This window comes from Xenopus laevis, chromosome 7S (assembly GCF_017654675.1).
Source record: "Xenopus laevis strain J_2021 chromosome 7S, Xenopus_laevis_v10.1, whole genome shotgun sequence".
NCBI classification, from domain to species: Eukaryota; Metazoa; Chordata; class Amphibia; order Anura; family Pipidae; genus Xenopus; species Xenopus laevis.
The window spans coordinates 23,719,959-23,746,658 of NC_054384.1; the positions used below are offsets into that span (position 1 = coordinate 23,719,959).

Below are 26,700 nucleotides of genomic sequence, written 5' to 3' on the forward strand. Positions count from 1 at the left end.
ATTTCCTTTATTTTTATAAATCAAAAGTGTTGTGTATTTCATGTGCGGCCCCAGAAAATTTTTCTTCTTCAAATGTGGCCCAGGGAAGCCAAAAGGTTGGACACCCCTGATATAAATGGTCCTTGTTTTTGGAAATATAGATTAATCAGTGTGTCAACATTTATTCTTCGGTGTACCTAATCCCATTAGATACAGTATCTCCCACTAGGGTGAGGAACCACAAATACACCATGTCATATTATGTGTTTTGTGGAGCAGAAGGCAGGATAACTGTGTGGGAAGTGCTTACTATAGGATTAGAGTGGCTTAGCTTTATCAACTGTAATTCTTGCCTTAACAATACGCTTGGGGGGGGGGGGTTGTGTGGTAAAGTTGGAATTTACCATGGATAACGCTTTAAACAGAGACAGGCGTTAATCAGAGTTTTGGGACTCTGTAAATTAGTACAACAGGTACAGACTTAAACACAACTTTTATATATGCCATAAGATTCTCAACATGCATTGATTCTGGAATTCCTCTCAAGGGATCCTTTTATTTGGGATCCATCCACTCATGGCTAAACTACATGGGAGACTTTATATGACCCACAAAATCTTTTCCTGCAACAGCAGGAGATCTTGTAGGGTGTTACAAAATCTCATTCCCCCATGATGTAATGCAAAGTCAAATCAGACAAAAGGTCAGATTCAAAATAATTATTTTATTGTTTATTATGTGAAAATGTATGAGTGAGATTAAATTTGAGGAGAAAAGGCTGTTTCTCCTAATTCAGTACCAGTTTTCCCCCACAGACTTCAATAGGGTTTTCACCTGATAAACAGTTTTTCTTATTGAGTTGCATCTGGCTCTATAAAAAAATTGAAATTGTACATCCGACTTATAGGATGTATTCTGTCGATCTCCAATGTAGTTTAGCCTAGTGTCCTACTTATCAGTAAGGTAATCCATTTCCTTTACCAGTCTGGAGTGGGAATCAGAAATGTATAGGTTTAAAGGGTTTTAAAGGGTTTTAATATGCATTTATATATAATGTACTGTTGCCCTGCATTGGTAAAAAAGTTCAGAAACACTACTGTAGTTTAAATAAATAAGGTGATGTGTAGCCATGGGAACAAGTGCTCATGTTTACATAGCAGATCATATAGAATACAAAGGGCTTCATCGTTTAAACAGGGTTCACATACAATTCATGTGAACCCTGTTTAAATTCATAAAACAATTCATAAAAAAAAAGGATATTTCTTGTTATTCTGAAAACCCATTTCCAGAAACCAGAAATTACGGAATGCTTGTGTCTTTTAGACTCCATTTTATCCATATAATCCAATTCTTTTTTTAAATTATTTCTCTCAGTAATAATAAAACAGTACCTTGTACATGATCCAAACCAAGGCATAATTAGTCCTTATTGGAGGCAAAACCAGCCTATTGGGGTTATTTAACTTTCACATGATTTTCTAGAAATTTCTAAATGACAAGGTATGAAGACCTGAATGAAGTAAATATCTATTATCCGGAAACCCCAGGTCACGAGCATTCTGGATAACAGGTTCCATACCTATATCTGCTGGATGAACAGATAGAAAACTTTAAAAAGTAAATAAAATGTCTTCACTTATTAATGTTAACGACCCTTCTAGATAGAAGTTTTGCTTGCCTATCTCTTGGACTTCTGGGTGCAGGCAAGGAAGAAGTCTGATGGCAGCTTAGGGGCCAATTCTCAGCCCACATGTTTTCAGCTGGCTGAATTTTAGACATGTGTGGCATCAGCTTAATGTAAATCCAATATAGCTCTGAGTAGCCGACTACTCAACATAACGGCTACTCAACAAAAAAGACTGCTTCAACCTATGGGAGATGATTCTGAGAGAATCTGACATATGGGGTGATACTACAGACCCTGTTTTGTGATTTCTGGTGGCTCCAAGATATACTCCAAGACAAAATGTTTTGCCCTGGCGAAAACAGGGTTTAGCTCCCCAAGGACTGATGGGAGTACTCCATCAGGGTCTTCAGATATGTCCCATATGTTTTTGTACAGTTTTTGTATCATACAGTGAGAGTCCTCACCACTCAGCTTGCAAGATTAAGGCAGTGATTTTTTAATAGTTTTATTAAAATTTTTGCCACAATTCAGGTTGTACAGATTGAAATTATATTTTCAAAAACTCGAATATTTGGTATTACTTAAAGAGATACTGACACCAGAAAATAAACTTTTTTTTTTATCTAGAATAACATTGCCTTTAAATGCTATTTATAATTTTGCCATAAAATGATTTGCCTGATGCTTTTACATTACCTTTCTTACCCCCATGTTCCTGTATGAGGGGGCTGCCATATTTGTGTAGCAGTAGTCCATTAGCATTAGGAACTTCAAGTAACAATTACTTACAAAAGCAGAACGATCAGTGAAAAGTGATCAGCACGACCTATAGGTAACTTTTAATGTCGATTACCGGTAATATTTAAAAAATAATTTTTTTAGTGTCAGTATCACGTAAATGTAGAACTTTGGCATTTAAAAGCTTGCAAGTTAATGCAAAAGTCAATGGGAGTTGTCCTAGGCAAAATTCAAGCCATTTTTGAATTCATTTTTTCAGCTTATAAACTGACAAATTCGAGTTTTTTGGACTTATAACTCACAATTTTGAGGTTATTGAGATTTTTCACTATTTTATTCAGTTGAAGTTTTTATATTGTGATTTTTTTAATAAATAAGCAAAAATTCTAGTTTTCCCAAATTGGTTATTCGAAGTAGAAAATAAACTTTAAAACCTCACAAATTCAAATTCAATTCTTGATAAATAAGCCCATAAAAGCTTGCTTTATTGAACATGATAAAATTATAAGCACCTATATTTAGAGAGAAGTTGAAAAGTTTGATTGAGCCTTTTGAGTCCCTCAGAAGTGGCAAGTTCAAAACATGGAAGTGACTTGAATTGGAGCCATTAATTGTATTAATTTAAAAATATATATTAAGATTTGAAATTGGTTGGCTATTTCTATGGAATTACAAATTTTTGTTCTCTAAGTGAACACACCCTCTCAGCCCCCAGTGTTTTACAACTGATATACTTAAATCATTTTGGAACCTTGATTTGCCTTGCTCTGCAATTGGTTTTTCCTTTTCCCTTTTACTTAACATAAAGATTGCCATTTCACATTTGATACAGATTTTTAAAAATCGAATTTCTCTCCTCTTTGAATTTTAAAATTTTAATGTCTTCTTCTTTCTTTAATTTTCTATTCTTACCTTAAAGGTAAAATATAAAAGTTTTTACTTGTTATTTGTTTTCTAAATATTTGCTCTCAATAATAAGTATTTTTATTGTAGTGATGTTATAAGAATGGTAAAATTAGCTCTCATAATGTCTTGGTTGAAAGGTATTGAACTTTCTTGATATAACTTAGAAAATACAATTGTATAACCGGTACTATTCCCCAGGGGTTCTCTTGTATTGTGCATTTATATTATAAACAATATTTATATTCCTCTATCTAAAAGGAATATTAAAGCAAATTGCATAACAGTAATGTGAATTCAGGCTTTAATATTACTGTAAAATGAAAAGGCGTTAGGAGTGAAGGTTAATAAATGCATTTAGTTTGTATTTGAGGGAGTGCAAATTCCACTTTAAAGGGGCGGTTCTCCTTTATTACAGTTTGAAAATATAAACATACAGATATTTAAATCATATTTTCAACTTGTCAACCCCGGGGTTAAACAAAAAAATAAGCAGGCCAAATAAGATCAAATTATGTATCTTGTATGTTTTTCAACATGAACTGTATTTTAAATATATTCGGTTGGGCATCTTCATACATATATTTCTGCATAATATTTGCTTGCAAGTGTTACTGTGCTAGTGTATGTTTAGCTGCATTGAACCACAAAACTGTAGGGACCCAAAGGGTTAATGTGCCCATATGCCTTTAAATCCCTACTCGCCAGCGACGGCTTCGCTCACATTGCCACACTCCGCCAGCCGAAAATTCGTCAGGACAACGCTAATTCACTAAAATGCGAAGTTGCATCCAGGGCGCCGATCGTTTGCAAAGTTTTGCTGTGTTAATTCTGCAAGCAAAGCGAAGTTGCGCTAGTGTTGGCTAATTCGCATACAGAGGGAAGTTAAAGTTCAATGGACGTATATGTTGCAGCAAATACATTACACTACACAAGCCTAGGTAACCTTAATAAAAGAAAATAGAGTTGTTATAATGCCCTACACATGTGCCCAGTGTATAGTTTATGTGCCATATGTAAGGAAATGTAGAGGGGAAGCCGGGTACCATAAAAAAAAATTTACTATCTTTTGCAGCCTATCACCCTGAAAAACTGAAAAGTCACCAGTGTTTTTTGGGACTTGGGAAAAAATTTTTTGGAGGAACTCCTATCTAATCGAATCCCCTGGTCTGAGGTGGCGAACGCAAGTCTGGCGCAAGAGGTAACGTTCATTAAAATCCGCATCTTAGTGAATTTGTGTAGTTACGTCCATTCGCCAGAGTGCAAATTCGCCTGGCAATAGAGTGCGAAGTAGCACTACAGTCTATCTCCTTCGCTGGCGAATTTATGCTTGCGCCCGTTAGTAAATCGGCAAAGTCCCGAAATGTCACGCTGACGAATTTTTGCCAGCGTTAGTCACTTCTCCCTTTCGTAAATTTGCCCCTTAGTTCTCTCCTCTCTGCCCAAGTCAGCAGGATCACAGACTCCCTGGCTGTATAAGTTCCTGTCCACGTCAGAATGGTGTTACAAACATTGCAGTAAGAACCAGAGGAAGTGCTGGCATAGATCGCTACTGTGCATGCTCCGTTCATTTACATATCTGATTATGGGGCGTGTGCACTAGTGAACGTTGCCTGTACCTCCCTCCAATGCGAGTCCCCTGGCTGGCAGAAAGAAAAGGGGTATATTTATCAAAAAGTGAAGTTAGAGATCGCCACAGTCGTCTAGAGTGTAATTCCGCTACTCTCCATTAATTTCTATGGGATTTTTGAAAAAGTATTTATCAATGGGTGAAAGTAAAAGTTCATCCTTTGATAAATACGCCTTTCAAAATCCCATAGAAATGGAGAGTGGTGGAATTTCACTCGAGGACTGGGGCGATCTTTAACTTCACTCTTTGATAAATATACCCCTTTGCGTACCACTACCTTTGCTAGTGATTTTAAAACCAACCCTTTTATTTTTAATAAAAGCAAATTGCAAATATGATTTAAATGACTATATCTATTTATATTTCCAAACTGCAATAAGCTAAACTACCCTCCCTTTTAATCTTGATCATAAACTAAAGCAAGTTTAATACTAATCTATTTTGCACAGGTATTCCTTTTTCTGAATTAAGAAGAAAGGTAAATTTCGTGACATTTTAATAAATCTTTCACCTCTATAAAAAAAAATCCACCAGAAGCACAATGAACATTTAGCATTATTTGGCTGAATGTACACTTTTGCGAATTATTTTTTTACCTTCGCACTCTAAAGGCAAAATATGGTTTTTTTTTACATAAATACTATTACCATGTGTTCCTTTTGAAACAAAAAGGTTGTTTAGCCCGTCATTTTAAAGGAGAAGTAAAGTTAAAAAACGATACCTATTTCTTTCTGTTTACCAGCAGCCCCCCTCCTGAAACGCCATATTAAAAAGTGTCTATTTAGTAGTGGCTTTGTGTACCCTTGTTCGTTAGTTCAAACTTTGGCGCCGCCATTTTCCATTCGGTACCTCACTTCCGCCTCTACTGTACTGCGCATGCGCCTCATTTCAGACCGACAGCCTCTAAACAAGGAGGCATTAAAACAAAGTTAAAATAAAGGCTTTTTAATTTGCGCTGTTTTCCTTTTATTAAACATGTATTTAGACAGACCTCTGTCAGACAGACCAAAACGCTGGGAATATTTAGCTGACCTCCTTTGCTCAGCTCCTGTGCTCACTGCCTAGCTGTAAAGTAAAACCGGAGTAAGTGCAGGACCATGTAAGCTTCAACAGGGAAGAAGCATCGCGATTGGCGGTTGAGTGAAAGCAGGCGGGGGCAGAGGTCAGGAATGAGGAAAGGCTAAATCATGTGCCTGCAGCTCTTCAAAGGAAAGCCACAATATACTCATGCGCATGTGCAGGGCACTGCTGTGAATGATTGCGCATGCGTGTGCCCTAATAGGACTCGTTTTTGGACTGCAGCCAGGGAATGCTTCCATATACAGCTTTGAGCTTTTTTCAAAAACAATGACAGCACAAACCTTAGTAGAAAAATGAATGAGGGAATGCTTACTGGCAAGGATACTTTTATTTCATGGTCAGCAGTTAGAGCTTTATTTGATTTTTGACTTTACTTCTCCTTTAAAGAGACAATGGTCCTACTGTACAGTATGTCTAAAGATTATCCCCCAGGGTTAAACAAAAAATAAGCAGGCCAAGTAAGACCAAATTATGTATCTTGTTTGTTTTTAAACATGAACTGTATTTTAAATATATTTGGTTGGGCATCTTCATACATATATTTCTGCATAATATTTGCTTGCAAGTGTTACTGTGCTAGTGTATGTTTAGCTGCATTGAACCACAAAACTGTAGGGACCCAAAGGGTTAATGTGCCCATATGCCTTTAAATCCCTACACCTCCTGATCTCCCTAGTTGCTGGGCAGATGCCCATGTAGCTAGTTATAATTTACATATCCCAGTTATTGTCCAGGAGGCATCCTGTCATACTTTGGTATAGTGAGTAAGAAGGGCTGGATCTTCCTCCTTGGCTTCTGGTTGCTGACCCATCCGGAAGTCTCCAGGGAGCCTGGGTACACCAAAGCCCAGTAAAGTCAGTTTGCTCTAGAAGGACCTGAACCTCTAGTGTGGAAGTCAGGGAGCAGGGACCCCGTGAATGAGGCTAGTGAGTGGAAGGAATATAATTGTTATAGACTCTCTAGGAGAGTGAGACAAGTTGAGGCTCATTTATCAACACTGGGCAAATTTGCCCATGGGCTGTTACCTATAGCAACCAATCAGTGATTAGCTTTCTAAAGCCAACTGCAAGTAGAACAATGAATGCAGCAATCTGATTGGTTGCCATGGGTTACAGCCCATGGGCAAATTTGCCCAGTGTTGATAAATGTGAGGGAAGATGGCAAGATCAGCTTTGTGCTCCATCAATGAAGTGTAGCAGGGAATAGCTTCCCAGGCTGTAAGATTTGCCTACAGTGAAGCGACACAGTGGATAGGGTGTCAGGCTTTAGGTTCTCCTTCCTGACCACTCCACTGGGTGAGATACAGACCACGTGTGAGGTAGTTCTACCTGGAGGTGCTGTACTGCCTTGACTACAGCCTCAGGGAATGCACCTGCATCTACATCCGATATACTATCTGAGCGGTGTACCTATATATTCTGCAAATGTCGCTTAACTGATGTAAGTACCCTGTGGATCATTTGTCTCTGACAAATAAAAGTTTGTTCTGTTTGACTGCAAGAACCTCCTGGCGCCCAGTTCTTTATTGGTTAAAGCACAGTACCCTGTGGGAGTTGTAGTTGCACTACACTGCGCCTTCATTTCTTCCACTTTGCGAAGGCCCTGCCTTAAGTGTTAAGAGTCCAGTTTAAACCATGCTCTAGTATACTAGCTGGTTGTTAACCCCGTTGGCCTGTATAGTGTATTAGTTATAAAACCATAAAAAACTCTTTTTGTGAAAAACTGTACAAAAAAAACCTCTTGCTTGAATAGATTTGTCTCTCTCTAGCAAAATCCTATCATGCAACTACACATTACAATGTCAGATATTATGGAATGCTGCAAAATCTGATCTTGCAAGCTGTAATGTATTATCTGATGAAACAGAATATTCCATCTTGTTAATATGCATTCACCACTGACATTTACTATATTTGAAGAAACAAATGTTTACTGTACTTCGCTTGTTGTGTGCTCCCAGCTTGTTGTGTCACGCTGGATTACAAATCTTCCATGTAGCGAATTGGTCAGATTTCCAAATCAGTTCATTTTTATACAACTGAGCAACTTTAGCCGACTTGTAAAATTAGATTAGTCGATCTGAGAGTATTCAAGAAAAAAATCTTATGCAGATCAGCCCTAAATGACATAACACTACACCTTTATTTTGTCTGTAGGAATTGCTGCATTGTAGGTAAGAACAAATCGATACCTGTTGGAGTCAAGATTATGAAACATGGCATCTACTTCCCAAATGGATCTTTCATAAATCATTTCCTAAATAGTTCCTTTAATGATGTGGCAAAAAAGGTTTTCTACATTTTTTTTTTATTGCTGTTAACAGAAAATAGCAAGCGATCTATTTCCGGCAAATGGTTAAAAAGTTTAAAAACAAGTTTCTGAAAGTGATTCACAGTAGTACACAGCAAGTGTTTATTTCTTTATTTATAAGTACTGTGAGGGACTGTTTTACTGTAAACTGCAATGTGCAATTTTCATATAAATCACCAGCTTTGAGGTAAGGTTTTCTAACCTAATGCAAATTCTATTAATTCCGTTCCCTGATAAATTACTAGCCCTGCGGGGCAGTGTATACAAAATGAAGACATGCTTTATATTACACAGCTACCTTTTTACCACTGATACCATATAATCTGACCACACACAATTTTACCCCTTTTACAAATTGTGACATTTTAACAATACATCCAAATATGCTGAGCTATGACCCTTACTTACATGAAACCATGCCCACCTGCAACAAGTGTTTTGCAATGCACAAATTGCTACAGACTCGTCGGACTCAAGTAGTGGAATACGTGCATAATTCCATGTGTTTTTAAAGACCAGTAACATTTAAATTAAACATGTATCAATTAGGGATGCACCGAATCCAGGATTCGGTTCAGGATTCGGCCTTTTCAGCAGGATCCGGATTAGGCTGAATCCTTCTGCCCAGCCAAACCTGATTCCTAATTTGCATATGCAAATTGGCAGCGCCGGATTTCCTCTCTGGCCACCCCTAGGCCGCGCGGTCCTAGCGTCCACCTTCCCAGATCGCCGGCGCAGCTGATGTAGTTGAATGGGGACGCGAACGTCCCCATAATGCGGCTGGGCAGCATGCCGCCCCTATTTTTTGCCGCCCTAGGCCCGGGCCTATGCGGCCTTGCCGCAAATCCGGGCCTGCAAATTGGGGGCAGGGAGGGAAATCATGTGACTTTTTGTCACAAAACAAGGAAAAACATTTTCTCCCCTTCCCACCCCTAATTTTCATATTCAAATTAGGAGTCGGATTCGGTTCGGTATTCGGCCAAATCTTTCGCGAAGGATTCAGGGGTTCGGCAGAATCCAAGATAGTGTATTCGGTGCATCCCTAGTATCAATGCTATACAAACAGCTGCTCATTTTTTGTTTTTATAAAACAAGAATAGCACAAAAAGATGAAAAAAAATCTTTTTTTATGAAATAAAATTTGCCCATATTTTTTGCATTTTTTCCCCAACACTGACAATTTTATCGAAAAAGGTTTGCACTTTACTGATTGAAGATTATGTTGCCACTTTTTTTCCAATAGGAAAGAAACCAGTGTAATTTATATTAATCTGTTGAAAAATTAAGTATATTTTTTTCACAAGCAAAAATCCAACGATGATGCATTGTATTCATCAAATGCAACATTTGTCACAATGTGGACTCTGCTACTTCTGAGTAAATTCTCTAAACGGAGAGCTGGGTAGCAGTGAAGCGCTAACCCGTCCTCACCCAGGTTGCTTTTATAGACCCCTCCCTTGGCGCCACCCCGGTGATGACATCACAAAAGGGGCGGGCGAGCACGCACATTGTCTATAAAAGACAAACCCGGAAGTCAGAAGCCAGCATTCGACGGTGGCAGGCGGGGAGAGCAGGAGAAGAGCTAAACCTGCACCCGTCCGCCACCCATAAAGAGGTCGGCCCGCACATCATTACTGGGTAGTCAGTTGGGTTACAAGTGTTCCACTAGCTTTTCACTGTCTTTTTGCTCCTACAGTGGCTACTTCCAAACTTGGGTCTAACATATCTAGTACATTTCCTTTCTTGTCAATTCAGAATTTAAACGCTCTTTAAAGGACAGCTATGTTATGCAATTTATTCTACCTCAAAGGATAAACCATTGCCATGCTGCCAAACAGAGCTTTTGGAAAGGGCGGATTGTTACTGCATACAGCTAAGGGAACAGTTATCCAGAATGCTCTGGTCCTTGTGGTTCCAGAGAATCTTTCCGATTTCCGGATAACAGATCCTATCCCTGTACTCCCTTAATATAAAAGAAGAAATTATTTAATCATACACGCCAACTGCACCTAGGGGAAGGTTAAATTGTATCTCATTAGAGTTTGTATCCTTTTAGAGATAATTGTCCCAACATTAACTCACAAGGGGGCCCTGCTTTAAACCCGATACTTACATCATGAGCAATTACATAAAATTATGTTTAATGTTAACCATTCTTTAGAAAAAGAAATGTATAATTTGCTTGCCGACAGGGAAATCTTGTTTTGCGCTTCCTGTCCTTATGATCTAGCTCTGTGAAAGCAAGGCAGCAAGATGTCTCTGTCCCTGGATTACCTTGGGGGGTTCTTTAAACCATATTTTGCTGATATATAATGAAAATATGAATATATTAAGACAAAAACACACATCTCGCAATAAAACTTACAAAGACAGGAGGAGAAAGAAGATTCCTGGAGAGTTCGCCACGAATGCCAGTGTCCGCCAATTTCTGATGTAAAATCCCAGCAATGCATAAAATGCTATACCAACTGCAAATATGAGATTGGTTAAAGAACCTAAAAGGAAGAAACAAACATTCAAACAAATCAAATGGCAAAATGAATGGTCAGGTATCATATACTGTCTAAACGTCATACAGCGTATTCCATATTCAAGTCTACAGTTATTCAAAATGTAAAGGTCGAACTAGCCTAATAACTCAATGCAACCAGTTGAAAAATGTTACAGATCTACAGCAGTTACAATGATACAGTGGCATTAATAACAATTCTGTGTTTTCTACATTGTGGCCCCAGTTTGGAGAAGGTCATCTTGTTCCAGCTGGATAATAGCCCTGCTCACAAAGTAAATGTAATATATTGTCTGCTGATTTGGGAGAGAAAGGACCTGATTTCACTAAACAGAGCCCTAATCTTAAAGGAGAAGGAAAGCTACCAAAGCATTCTATTACCAATAGATTAGCCGCAATAGTGCAAGCTAGAATACTATATTTATTCTGTGGAATGCTTTACCATATCTGACCAGCTTTAGAAACTCTCTGTTTTGTTTAAGATTGCATCTGCCGTATTAGCTTAGTGACATCACTTCCTGCCTGAGTCTCTCCCTGCTCACTCATAGCTCGGAGCTCAGATTACAGCAGGGAGGGGAGGAGGGAGGAGCAAACTGAGCATGCTCAAGCCCTAGCCCTGTAGGTTTAAGATGAAAACAGGAATTCCGATACACAAGCCCATGTGTACACAATAGAAGGAAAGAAATTTGGTGTTTCTCTTGACAGAGGACTCAGAGCAGCATTACTTTGAGGGTTAACTGGTGTATTTATATAGACCTTCCTGGTTTCAGGTAAGTAAATACATTCACTTGGGGGTGCCTAACATTTGGCACCCCAAGTGGTAAACATTGACTTTTTAATAAAGGTCACACAACAACAATGTTGCTTAGTTTCTTTTTATTAAAGATGTTGACCTGTGACAAAAAGAGCAGAGACCTTTTAATTTAGGTTTAATTAGGAGGTTCTTTTAGAACCTACTTCATAGGGAAAAAAGTCTTGACATATATTTTCAGCTAGAGGAGTTATTTTTCTAGGCTTGCTAAAAGCTTGTTCCTTCTGAGAACAGTGGTTGCTATCTATAAGTGTTGATTTTAACAAAAAAAAGTGTTAGTAATGAACTAAACAAACACACCTGTATGGAGTAGAACACAACCGCAGACCTGAAGCATCCTAAACTTCCTGAAATTAGGGAACTACATATACTGTAAATGGACTTACCAGTCAGTGCCCAGTACGATTTTCCAACGTATTCTTGTGTTAATACAAACGACACCAAAGCCATGCCACCATTCATGACGCCCACAAAAAAACGTGAAACAGCAAACACCTCATAGCTGGGTGCCAGAGCAGTAAAGTAGCCAAATATGATGTCAAAAAACAGGCCTGCAGGTAGTAAACACATTAACACATTATGGAGAAATACCAAAATAGAAACAGGGGGTGCAAAAAATCATTAAATCGCATCTAGAAAAATATTTTTATATTTAAAGATTAGTACATATCACTTTATAGGGGATGACTAATTGGACACACAGAAGAATTTATATTTACTAACTTATAGTAATATAGGTATGGGACCTGTTATCCAGAATGCTCAGGACCTGTAGTTTTATGGATAACAGATATTAAGTAATTTGGATCTTCATACCTTAAGTCTACTAGAAAATCATGTAAACATTAAATAAACCCAATAGGCTGGTTTTGCTTCCAATAAGGATTAATTACATCTTAGTTGGGATCAAGTACAAGCAACTGTTTTATTATTACAGAGAAAAGGGAAATCATTTTTAAATATTTGGATAAAATGGAGTCTATGGGAGACGATCTTTCCATAATTCTGAGCTTTCTGGATAACTGGTTTTCAGGTAATGGATCCCATACCTGTACTGGCAACTACACTTTTGCCATTTAGCGCCATGTTCATTTTATAATTACATTTTATAATTACTGAAGGAATGGATTATCTCAAATGTGCAATGAGATTCAATCTGATTTTTATGGCTTTAAAAGGTATTCATCATACTTATGAGAATGTGGTTTAACCTTTTAAATGCCACAGATCGTAGAATCTACATTCTGTGGCAAAGGTACTTGAAATGCCACAGAACGTAGATTCTACGTTCTGCAGCATTTCCTGGTTCAGGAGCGGAGGAGCGGCTGATAGAGCCGTTCGCTCCGTTCCTGCTCGATCCCCTGCCCCTAGGCAACGAGCAGAGCAGGGGATCGAGTGGCCCCTGGGGCGCGATCGCCCAGGGGCCCAAAAACAGCAGCAGGCACGTGTTACATACGTGTCCTGCTGCTGCAGCCTGCACCGGATCGACGATCTCCGCCCCCACAGCACACAGACAGGAACCACGAGGCAGATGTCTTCCAGAGGCTCTTCCTGATCGCCTGCAACAGTCTCCAGCGACTTTTTCAGGTTAGTGCAACAATTACACACACAAACACACCAACACACACTTATTACAGTAATACACACTTAGATTCACACTTACACATACATTTTTGGGGATTGGGGGGGTCACTTACACACATGTGCACACGCACACACGCGCACATAACATGTAATTTACCATTTGTACACACGCACACGCACATACATGGCATTGTGGCTTTTTTTTTTTTTTTCTTATCGCATCGTTTCTTTTTTTGGCTGAAAAAAATGTTTTATTGCCATTACGCATAGCGTATTCGCTAACCGTACTGTGCAATACCTTTTGTATGTTATTTCGGTGATTATATTGCAATTTTGGGTATTTTGGTGCATTTTTAGCCATTTTATTGAATTTTTAGCCATTTTATTGCATTTTCAGCTCTGCATATGTTGTGTTCACTTGTTTCTAGCCGTAGAACCTGTTTGGCCCATCTAAAATATTCAAACTGTGATTCTGACAGCCGATAACACTAGTCTGGAAAAAAAACATTGATTTTTGTGGTTTTATTGGATTTTTTTGCATTTCACCCTTTACTGCCTTATTTTGTTTTGCCTTGTAAATTTTATCTACTATATATCCATTTGGGGGTCTCTGTGCGCCACATAGTTTGGTATATCTATGCATATTGGGCATCAAAGTGTTCAGTAGACCTCTGGCGTTCATATTTAGGATGTTTTATGCTGATACGTTACGAAATGTGGGGCATATAATGGGGTAAAATTCAAGCTTTCTGACAATTTTCAGAAATTTGATAAAAACCGTTATGTTCAGCATTGCTTTGCAGTTTGGCAGTTTGCAGTAGAAACACTTATTTACCCATATTGGATTCGTCAGAATGTGTACTTTCTGAAAATATATGGCTTTCTGGGGTCTCTGTACTGTTAGGTGGTCTAATGTCGCATATTACACACACCAGGTGCTTATATTGCAGCAGCCAGCGCGTCAGCCGTGAAAATGTATATACACTATTGTCATTTGGTGGTCTCTGTGCGCCGCATAGTTTGGTATATCTATGCATATTGGGCATCAAAGTGTTCAGTAGACCCCTGGCGTTCATATTTAGGATGTTTTATGCTGATAAGTTACGAAATGTGGGGCATATAATGGGGTAAAATTCAAGCTTTGTGACAATTTTCAGAAATTTGATAAAAACCGTTATGTTCAGCATTGCTTTGCAGTTTGGCAGTTTGCAGTAGAAACACTTATTTACCCATATTGGATTCGTCAGAATGTGTACTTTCTGAAAATATATGGTTTTCTGGGGTCTCTGTACTGTTAGGTGGTCTAATGTCGCATAATACACACACCGAGTGGTTATATTGCAGCAGCCAGCGCGTCAGCCGTGAAAATGTCTATACATATTGTCATTTGGGGGTCTCTGTGCGCCACATAGTTTGGTATATCTATGCATATTGGGCATCAAACTGTTTAGTAGACCCCTATGTTTATATTTAGGATGCTTTATGCTGGTAATGATACATGGACAATACGATGCTGGAAAGTTGAAGCTTTGAGGCAATTTCCAGATATTTCACCAAAACCGCCAAATTTGGCAAAGCCTTGCGACTCAGTAGTTTGGAGCAGAAAGGCATGGGTACCCATTTTAGATTCCGTAGAATGTGTACTTTCCAAAAATATATGGGTTTGGGGGGTAAACATATATTTCTGTGTTTTTACCCCGCAAAAATGCAGTCAATGTGTTGATTTTTCATTAGCTGAAGTTACCCACGGGACTGTTTGTATGCGCTAACTTCATTTTGGGGCCTCTAAATGCCAGATACTTTGGTAAACTTATGAACAATGGCCACCAAAATGTTCAGAGGAACCCTGGCAATCATATTTAGGGTGCTTTTTCTTAGTACGTAATGACACATGGGTGATATGGTGCTGGGAAGTTGAAGCTTTGAGGCAATTTTCAGATATTTCACCAAAACCGGCAACTTTGGGAAAGCCTTGCGACTCGGTAGTTTGGAGCAATAAGGCATGGGTACCCATTTTAGATTCTGTAGAATGTGTACTTTCCAAAAATGTATGGGTTTGGGGGGTAAACATATATTTCTGTGTTTTTACCCCACAAAAATGCAGTCAATGTGTTGATTTTTCATTAGATGAAGTTACCCACAGGACTATTTGTATGCGCTAACTTCATTTTGAGGCCTCTAAATGCCAGATACTTTGGTAAACCTATGAACAATGGCCACCAAATTGTTTGGAGGAACCCTGGCAATCATATTTAGGGTGCTTTTTTTTGGTGCGTAACGATACATGGGTGATATGGTGCTGGGAAGTTGAAGCTTTGAGGCAATTTTCAGATATTTCACCAAAACCGACAATTTTGGGAAAGCCTTGCGACTCAGTAGTTTGGAGCAGAAAGGCATGGGTACCCATTTTAGATTCGGTAGAATGTGTACTTTCCAAAAATATATGGGTTTTGGGGGGTAAACATATATTTCTGTGTTTTTACCCCACAAAAATGCAGTCAATGTGTTGAGCTTTCATTAGCTGAAGTTACCCACGGGACTGTTTGTATGCGCTAACTTCATTTTGGGGCCTCTAAATGCCAGATACTTTGGTAAACTTATGAACAATGACCACCAAAATGTTCAGAGGAACCCTGGCAATCATATTTAGGGTGCTTTTTCTTAGTACGTAATGATACATGGGCGATATGGTGCTGGGAAGTTGAAGGTTTGAGGCAATTTTCAGATATTTCACCAAAACCGACAATTTTGGGAAAGCCTTGCGACTCAGTAGTTTGGAGCAGAAAGGCATGGGTACCCATTTTAGATTCAGTAGAATGTGTACTTTCCAAAAATATATGGGTTTGGGGGGTAAACATATATTTCTGTGTTTTTACCCCACAAAAAATGCAGTCAATCTGTTGATTTCTCAGTAGCTGAAGTAAAGTCCTGATCAATTTGGATGTGCTAACTTCATATTGGTGTCTCTAAATGCCAGATACTTTGGTAAACCTATGCATAATGGGTATCAAACTGTTCAGTGGACCCCTGGCAATCATATTTCAGGTGCTTTTTCTTGGTACCTAATATAGTTTGGGATATGCGGAGCAGCAAAATAAAACCTTTGAAATGATTTTTCAGAATTTTGAATTTTTTTTTGAAAAACCGCTATTTTCAGACAAGCTTTTATGTTTGGTAGTTGGGAGTAGAGAGACAGTTACCCATTTTGTAATCGGCAGAATGTGTACTTTTCAAAAATGTATGGTTTTCTGGGGTAAACCTACGGTTTCAGGATTTTTTGCCTTGGAATCTAAAGCATGCTGTTTTCTGCCTTAGTGCTTTCAAAATTCGGTAATATACTGCCGGGAGTTTTTGCTGTACAGAAATCCTAAATCTCCCTAAAACTATACATATCTGGTATTGGCACGTTCGAGAGACATAAGGCTTTCCAAATCAGTTGGATTTTCATCCCTAAAATGAAATATTTTTCTGGTATAAATTGATATACGATGAAAAATGGTAATTTTTCATTTTTTTTTGGTATTTAGCACTATAAATTTTTTTGCACAGGTGGAAATACATGAAAACTCAGGCAGATTTAGAAAGCTCAGTTTCTACCGAAAAAAACAATGTATAGTTTTCCTAGGTAAACTATAGGTTTCCCCTCAGAAAATGCCCCTAAAGTGAGAGAGCACAAAATGTTTCAAAAACGGCTGGCATTTCGCGTAACCAAAATGTGAAATTCTGCTGGCACTTAAAGGGTTAATCATCAGGGCATTAATAAGACCATTACACATTTACAGTGTAACTCAACACAAACCTTGTCCGACCCACTGTGCTTATTTATACAGCCACAACAACCCCACCCATATTTAAAGGGGTTGTTCACCTTTCAGTTAACTTTTAGTATGATGTAGAGAGGGATATTCTAAGACAATTTGCAATCGGTTGTCATTTTTTATTATTTGTGAGTTTTGAGTTATTTAGCTTTTTATTCAGCCGCTCTCCAGTTTGCTATTTCAGCAGCCTGGTTGCTAGGGTCCAAATTACCTTAGCTACCCTGCACTGATTTGAATAAGAGACTGAAATATGAATAAGAGAGGGCCTAAATAGGAAGTTGAGCAAAAACAAGTAGCAATAACAATAAATGCGTAGCCTTACAGAGAATTTCTTTTTTAGATGGGGTCAGTGACCCCCATTGGAAAACTGGAAAGAGGCAACAGAAGAAGGCAAATATTCAAAAAAGACAAAAATGAAAAAATGAAGGCCAATTGAAAAGTTGCTTTGAATTAGTCCTACTATAATATAGTAAAACTTAACTTAAAGGTGAACCAATCCTTTAATGTCAACGGAGAGGCAAAGCAGAGCAGGTGCAAGTATATAAAGGACAGAAGCAAGACACATTTGCTGTCAGATGGTGGGCTGGAAAAGGATGGGGAGATCAGGGAGGGGCTGGCAAATATGGCCTGTCATATGACTGGTTACAGGGGGCAATCAGTTCATTTGAATCCACCGACCTGTAGATAAACCAGTCGGTCCTCCCTTCTGCATATCTAACCCTTAACCTGGTAAAAGCCTACAATAGTAGCACAAATAGAAGTGTTGCGATAGCTGCGAAGCTGTCGCTGGCAAATTTTCGCCAGTTAGGGAATTTGCCCCATAGACTCCATTTTAACCAAATAATCCATTGGTCATTGGTTAATCCAATTTTTAGAAATGACTTCAGTTTTGGATCAGTAGCTTGTACTTAATCCAAAAAGAGATATGATTAATCCTTATTGGAAGCAAAATCAGCCTATTGGGTTTATTTAATGTTTACCTGATTTTATAGTAGACTTAAGGTATGTAAATCCAAATTACAGAAAGATCCGTTCTCCAGAAAACCCCAGGACCCGAGCATTCTGGTTAACAGGTCCCATACCTGTACACGGTTCTCTCTCTCTCTGGGCCTTCATCAAAACTCTGTTTAGGTCACCCCTGGCTGCCCCTTGGGTGTTTAAATTCCTAAATTCACGGATAGCTCCCTGTCTAGCCACATCCATTATACAGTAACTTACATATTAAAATCAAGATGTAAAAAATACACAAAACAATACAGTGTGGGGTGAAAGGCTCTGTCTACCTTCCTTAGAACTTCTACATGAGGGTTGTAAATAAATATATTATAAATAAAACTGGTCTTCAGTAGTCAGTGTGCATTCTTAGAGTTGGTATCTGGGTACGTGTACAGCTCAGTGACTTTGATTTATAGTAGAACTCTGTTGATTCAGAAAGGTGCTCTTTAGGGAATGTGCTTGTTTGTTTTTGCATTCGTTGTTTGAACAGATGTTGTTGTACATTGGATGCAGCTTGTGGATTTTACATTTAGCTCGAGGAAGAAGCTGCTCTATCTCGGGGCAGTTGATTGTTTGTGGCACAGGGATGTGTGATTTGTCCTTAGTTAATATAATAGTCTCAAAAAAGCTGAAATGTGAGTGGGAGTAGCTGGGTGTAAGGTTTATGGTGGTTATGGATAATGTCTAGTAGTCGTTAGGAAGTATGGGGGAAATTCACTAAAGGGCGAAGTGACTAACGTTAATGAAAACTCGCCAGCATAACGTCATTTCGGCACTTCACCGATTTACTAACGGGCACATGCATAAATTCACTAGTGAAGGACATAAGAGTGTGTGGTAGCGCTACAGTCTAACGGCAGGCACATTTTCGCTCTGGCGAATGGACGTAACTACGCAGATTCACTAAGATGCGGTTTTCACTGAATGTTACCTCTTGTGCTAGACTTCGCCACCGTTCAGCGCCCTGGACGCAACTTCGCATTTTAGTGAATTACGGTTGTCCTGGCGAATTTCAGGAGGTGTGGCGATGTGAGCGAAGCCGTCGCTGGCGAATTTCAGGAGGTTAGTGTATTTGCCCCTTTGTGTTTTTAACATTCAAATAAGTTGTCTATCAAGTAGCTCTTTATTTAATTATTTGTTTTTATTCGTATTTCTTCCACAAGCTCATTATTTTGCAATTCAATAGTATTCATAAATATGAAAGTCAGGAAAACACTTAACTGGGGGGCATGCTAGAAGACACAATTCACTTACGTGTGTTTTTAAAATTTGGTTTAATAAATATGCCCTGTAGGGTCTTATTTATCAAAATTCAGGTTTGTGAAATTTGTAGTTTTCTACTTCAAATAAACACACAATTTAAAAAAAAAAACTTGAACATTACCTTATTTATTAAAAATGTTAAATATTAAAAACTCAGATGAATAAAATCGTTGAAAAATATACAGCGAAATAAAGTATACAAGCTCAAAAAACAAACAAACTAAAATTGAATAAATAGTCTGTCTAGGACAATTCCCATTGATTTTAACATAACATATCTAGTTTTTAGATGCCAAAGTTTTACATACAACGTTTTTTTTAGCTTAATAAATATTTGATTTGAAGTTATAAATCAAGTTTGTGAGTTTTAGATCCAAAAAACTTGAATAATGGTAAAAAAATCCAAATTCAAATATTGATAAATCAGTCCTTAAGTGTTCAGCTAAACTGAATTCAAACATACAAATAGGCATGGGATCCGTTATCCAGAAAGCTCAGAATTACAGGAAGGCCATCTCCCATAGACTCCATTATATCCAAATAATCTAAATCTTTAAAAAACTATTTCCCTTTTATCTATGATAAAACAGTACCTTGAACTTGATCCAAACTAATATAAAATTAATCCTTATTGGAAGCAAAACCAGCCTATTGTTTTTTTTTAATGTTAATATGATTTATTAGTAGACTTAAGGTATGAAGATCCAAATCGGGAAACCCCCAGGTTCCGGCCATTCTGGATAACGGGTCCCATGCTTTAATTTTACAGCTTCGACAACTAAAACGCAACAATGTTTTGTTCACAAGTGAATTTTATTGATTTGACTCAGACTGGTTTCTTCCCTACTATAAATTAAAGAGGTGTTTCACCTTTAAGTTGACTTTTAGTATGTTGTATTGGCCAAGTCTAACCAACTTTTCAATTGGTCTTCATTAATTTTTTTTATATAGTTTTAGAATGATTTGCCTTTTCTTTTCACTCTCTCCAGCTTTCAAATGGTGTCACTGACCCATCTAAAGAATAGAGCATATCGCGTAAACAAATGCACCTTCTCAAGCCAGAAATAATTGGCCAATAAATCAGTTTCTAGGAATCGCAGAACATCGAGCCATCTTCCCTCACATTCAATCAACGTGTGCATGTGAGAGTGGAAGCAACAGCGGTGAGTCAGGAAAACATAAGATTAAATATGCATAAGATTAAATATTTGAAAAAAATAGTGGGCTCCACAAGGTCCTGAGTTACAAGTAGCCAGGCTTAAACGACAGTTTTCTGTTTCACTGAAAATTCACAGTATTCACAGCATGCAATTTGTCTTTTTTTGTTTTTGCTATTGTTTCCCTTGGTAGCTTTGCAGTCTAGAATTTAGACTTCTATCGGGTTGCTACATTCAGTCGCCCTAGAAGAAATGTATTCATTTCAACGTCGTAATAAAGTATTAATACGAAAGGACCTGAATAGAAAGATTATTAAAACAGGACATTTAGGCTAAATTTGGGGTGGTTGTTTCTTAAAGGGCTTGTTCACCTTTGGAATACATTTTAGTAGGATGTAGAGAGTGATATTCTGAGATCATTTGCAAGTTGTTTTCATTTTTTATTATTTAAGGTTTTTGAGTTATTTAGTTTTTTTTTATTCAGCAGCTCTTCCATTTGTAATTGAAGCAATCTGGTAACTAGGGCCCAAATTACCCTAGCAACCATGCACTGATTTGAATAAGAGACTGGAATATGAATAGGAGAGAGTCTGAAGGGTCAGTAATAAAAAGTAACAATAACAATACATTTGTAGCCTTACAAAGCATTTGTTTTTTTAGAAGGGTTCAGTGACGCCCATTTGAAAGCTGCAAAGAGTCAGAAGAAAAATTCAAATAACTATAAAACTATAAAAAATATATAATGAAAACCAGTTTCGGACTGGCCCACCGGCCTACCAGGAAAACTCCCGGTGGGCCAGGTGTCAGGGAGGCCTTTTGCTGCTAAAGATTTGGTCTATTACATTGCCATTTCCTATTTCTTTGAGAATAAAGATGCTAAATAGATGGAATAATAGATTGTATGTATTGTATGTAAAGAATAGAGACTAGGAGAATAGAGGTTGAGTGAGGAGAATAATTATAATAGTACTGAGATTGAGCCCCTGGTCTATGGTTCTTTGGTGGGCCCCTGGATTAAGATTTTTGGGTGGGCCCCTGGATTAAGATTTTTGGGTGGGCCCCTGGTGTCCCAGTCCGACACTGATGAAAACCAATTGAAAAGTTGCTTAGAATTGATCTTTCTATAACATAATAGAAGTTACCTTAAAGGCGAACCCCCCCCTTTAACTGTCAGAGGCACAGTAGAATATGAATAGCCAATAAATAGCTTTGCCTTCACAAAGTAAATGCTTGCTAAAGATTAAATGCAAGGTTTTTTTTCCCTATTGTGACATAAGGAAATTTTATCTAAGGATGAAAAGGCTATTTTAGTTTCAGGAGGCTGAGCAATTATAAAAAACTATACTAGCAGTCAGTCCAAGTATGGAAAGCAATTATTTGGTTATTTGGGAATGTTTTATGTGCTCATACACGAGCAAGTTGTATTATCACATTAATACTAGAATTAGCTAACAAAATGTATTGTTTAAATCTTTCTTCCCGTTACATTGTACATTTCTGTATTTCTAAAGTATCTTCCTGCTATAAAAGAAAATGATACTTTGCAATATTCTCAGATATACATGCAAAGGTTTATATCTGACTTCAGAAATAGAGAGAATGCAGCAGAGCATACATTTTTTTTTTTCAGCTAGCTGGCAGATTCAATTATCGGTTATTTTTTCCTTCCTGCCGCGTTTTACACAAGAGAAAAGTCACTTGGCAGGTAAGTTGAAAAAAGAGACAAAAAAGTCAGTCAAGTTCAAATTTAAAAAACACTTTTCAAATTAGCAGGGGCTACCAGTCTTGCTGAAAAGTAAGCCACTCGGTTTATTTCCTGGACTTTAATTTTATAGTTATATATAGTTATGTCTTAATGTGTGCTTGCTTGCTATAAAGATATATAACACGTATTAAACCCAACTACTGTTACCTACAGAATGGATAAAAATGTCCAAAGCTCCAAGTGGGTTATGTCTGTATATCTCTTAAAAGGGCACATGGGCCTGTTGCTGTATATGTTATATCCTATATACTATATTCCTGTATATGCTAAATCAGCCTTAGGTGTAACTTTTCAATAATGTGCAATTTAAACGGCCGTTCACCTATAAATTAACTTTTAGTTTAATGTGGACACTGATATGCTGAAACAATATGCACTTGATCTTTAAAAGGCAAATAGCCCTCAAAAGGCAAAAAACTGAATATAAAGATAAATAGTAAAACATAACATAACAATAACATTGTAGAGAGCAACAGTTTTTAGCCTACTGGGGTCAGTGACCCCTCATATGAAAGATGGAATCAGGCATAAAAGGAAGACAATTTAAAAATAACGAAGCCATCCCATTAGGCTATATACAGTTAGGTCCATAAACATTTGGACAGAGACCACTTTTTTCTAACTTTGGTTCTGTAAATTACAATGGATTTTAAATGAAAGTACTCAGATGCAGTTGAACTGCAGACTTTCAGCTTTAATCCAGTGGGTTGAACAAAAAGATGGCATAAAAATTTGGGGAACTAAAGCCTTTTTTTAACACAATCACTTCATTTCAGGGGCTCAAAAGTAATTGGACAAATTAAAAAACTGAAAAGAAATGTTCATTTCTAATACCTGGTTGAAAACCCTTTGCTGGCAATGACAGCCTGAAGTCTTGAACTCATGGACATCACCAGATTCTGGGTTTCCGCCTTTTTAATGCTCTGCTAGGCCTTTACTGCAGCGGCTTTCAGTTGCTGTTTGTAGGTGGGCCTTTCCTTCCGAAGTTTAGTCTTCAACAAGTGAAATGGAGCTCAATTGGGTTCAGATCATGTGACTGACTTGGCCATTCAAGAATATTCCACTTCTTTGCTTTAATAAACTCCTGGGTTGTTTTGGCTGTATTTTTTGGGTCATTGTCCATCAGTATTATGAAACGACTTCCAATCAATTTGACTACGTTTAGCTTGATTTGGGCAGACAGTATGTCTCTGAACAGCTCAGAATTCATTCGACTGCTTCTGTCCTGTGTCACATGATGGATAAACACTAGTGTCCCAGTGCCACTGGCAGCCATGCACGCCCAAGCCATCACACTGCCTCCCAAATGTTTTATAGATGATGTGGTATGCTTTGGATCATGAGCTGTTCCACGCCTTCTCCATACTTTTTTCTTGCCATCATTCTGGTAGAGATTGATCTTGGTTTCATCAGTCCAAAGAATGTTTTTCCAGAACTGTGCTGGCTTTTTTAGATGTTTTTTTTTTTTTTTTTTAGCCAAGTCCAATCTAGCCTTTCTATTCTTGATGCTTATGAGTGGCTTGCACCTTGCAGTGCACCCTCTGTATTTACTTTAATGCAGTCTTCTCTAGATGGTAGACTTGGATATCTACACGCCTACCTCCTGGAGAGTGTTGTTCAATTGTTTGGCTGTTGTGAAGGGGTTTCTCTTCACTATGGAAATGATTCTGAGATCATCCACCACTGTTGTCTTCCGTGGACGTCCAGGTCTTTTTGCGTTGCTGAGTTCACCAGTGTTTTCTTTCTCCAGATGAACCAAACTGTAGATTTTGCCACTCCTAATATTGTAGCAATTTTTCTTAAAGGGAAAATATACCCTTTTTCTTACATGAGCTCATTCAGTTGGACTTCTGGGAAATGGAACATAAACACTGTCTGGTCTAGGCATGCACCGGATCCAAGATTTGGCCTTTTTCAGCAGGATTTATATTCATCCAAATCCATGTACCTGGATGAACTGAATCCAACCCCTTAAATCATGTGACTATTCATCACATAACAAGGAGATTTATTTTCTTTTTAACCCTTCTGTGCCCAAAATAGCAAAAGTGGATTCAATGTATCCGTAGTATGAACCTCCAAAAATAAATTCAAATTTTGTCTCTATTCTTAAACAGACACACCCGATCCCACAAATTGAAAAGAAAAGGTGAGTTTGTCCCTAACACAAACAAACCATTTCCCAACGTTCCTTAGGCTCACTCTGTCATTCAACACATTCCTTACCTTGTCCATCTGCTTTCCGCATTGTCTGTGCACCACACAGTATGGAAAGAAGAGAGGCAGTTTAAGTCCCAGTATCCACTTGAAGTTTAACATTTTGTAAGGGTCCCCTGAACCCATGAATAAGGTTATAAAAATATGAACACATTGGGGTTTTGGATATTCAGAACTGAAAATAAATATATATCAAGTAATATATAGAGAACAAACACTTCTCTGGGCCTACCAAGTGAAGCGAGCCCTAGAATTTGGGAATCACTGCCTTGAATCCTTCTCATCCAATACATCAATATGTTGGTGTGTGCTAAGTGCTCTGAACAGTGTCTATCCTTCATAAAAAATGTGAAGACTCATCTCACAGATATAAATCTATCTATAAAGCATACAGGATTACAATTCTAACTAATGTGCATTTCCTGGGCACAAGAAAAATGTAAATAAAACTGTATTCAACAAGACTTCTGTACAAAGAAAACATATTATAAAAAAACCCAATGTTTAGGCAAATTGTGTGGCCTTCACCATATTTTGGCCCCGAGAAATGTCCATACAATGTGATCTAAATGTTTCGTTCACAGTTATATTTTACCTCTTGTATCAGTTATTGATTGTTGTGCACTCTATGTAAATCTGTATGTTCAATGAACACACATATGAATATATATGCTGGGGCTTTATAAATACATGAGTATGAGTGTATGAGTGTGTGTGTATAGATGTAGACCCAAATGTTGGAAACAATTGTATGTGAATCAGTTGTATACCTTGACAGGTCGTTTGAAGATGAATTTACTTTGAAGGGGTTGTCTTCAGTTCAGTTCCAGAAATAAAGACTTTTTTCAATCACTTTCTATTTGTAACCGTTTGTCCAATATTAATTATAAAGTGTCAGTTTTCACCTCCTTAGGTCTTTTTTAAAGCAACTTGTGGTGGAAGTGGGGGGGTCACAGACTTACTTCAAAATTGACACTTTAATTGATACATTTCTTATCTTTGTCCCTACAAAGAAGTTCCATTAAATGCAGCTGTTAAAATTGATACAACAGTTGCTAATATTCCACAGAAATGTATCACCAAAATGGAGCAAATTGTTAACAGTTCAGAATGTGCACTTAGATTACTGAGCTGCCAGACTGAAACACCAGAGACAGGAACATTAAACTTACATTTTGGAAAAACTGTAAATAAATATAAGATGGAAAGCTTTCAAAAAAAAACATTTGGAAGTTGAACAACCCCTTTTTTATATTACTTTATTTCTTATATTTACAGTACTTTATATATGACTAAAGTAATATAATATTAAAACTTATATAATAAAATACAAATGTATATTAATAAAAAAAAATACGGCACATTTTAAATCATCAGGTTAAAATAAAACTAGTTGAGTATTTGAATTTGGAGGAAATAAATATGCTAGATTTTTCTGCTTACAACCATATTTTCCCCAGAGTACATGGCAGCAGTCTTGAATGACAATTTGACAATTAAAAAGAGAATCATATGGCAAATTTTACACATACCTGATAAATATACTGGCCTTCTTCCTAGCTTGTCAGACAAGGGTCCAAAAAACACATTTCCAATAAGAAGACCAGCGAAAAACAATGAGGATGCCAAGTTAACTTTGTATGCTTCATGCTTGATTAAGTGCCACTGTTAAAAATAATACAGATAATTAATGATGGATTTGTAAAGGCTATGATCCTGCTATAAAAAAATATATATTAATGACATTAAAAAGCTTACAAAAAAATAAAGAATTCTATTATATATTGTTACCATTACTAGCAATAAAATGCACAATTATCTCATGTAATGCTGCTACAATTACTTCGATTGCATGATTTTCTTTTAATAAGAGAAACTTGATGCTGTTTATAAAGTACAATTTATTTTCCATTTATTTTAAGAGACTTAACAAATTGGAAATAAACAGGAAATTATTGCTCGCTTGTGTTGTTGGTAATATTGTAAATACTCTACGTAATACTGTTAGACAAAATATTTATTACTACCATATCTACTGCAATCCATGTGTGTGCTAACCTAACAGTTGATTGAAATGCAATCTGGCCCCATATGAGAACAACCAATGATAGCAGATCAAACTGTGAGTTGATCCAAAATTCCACTGATCTTTCAAGGCAGATGCAGTTACTGGTAACTGTGATTGGCACCAATGATGCCCACAGTAACCAACTAGATCTTGGCTTTGATTTTGTACCTTGTAGGTCACTGTTCAAATCTAATTGCTGATTGATTGTTATGGGAAACCACCATTGATGTTTGTCTCCAATG

The 26,700-nt window shown here is 37.5% G+C and overlaps 1 protein-coding gene across 1 annotated transcript in view; it reads right to left on the reverse strand.

Moving 5' to 3' along the window:
* Positions 1-26,700, reverse strand: part of slc22a15.2.S (solute carrier family 22, member 15, gene 2 S homeolog) — a gene marked incomplete at its 5' end in the record, with an annotated part of 153,576 nt that overhangs the window by 101,193 nt on the left and 25,683 nt on the right. The window contains 3 exon segments of the mRNA NM_001086152.1: positions 10,636-10,765; positions 11,977-12,141; positions 25,923-26,055. Of these exon segments, the coding sequence (NP_001079621.1) occupies positions 10,636-10,765; positions 11,977-12,141; positions 25,923-26,055 (428 nt within the window).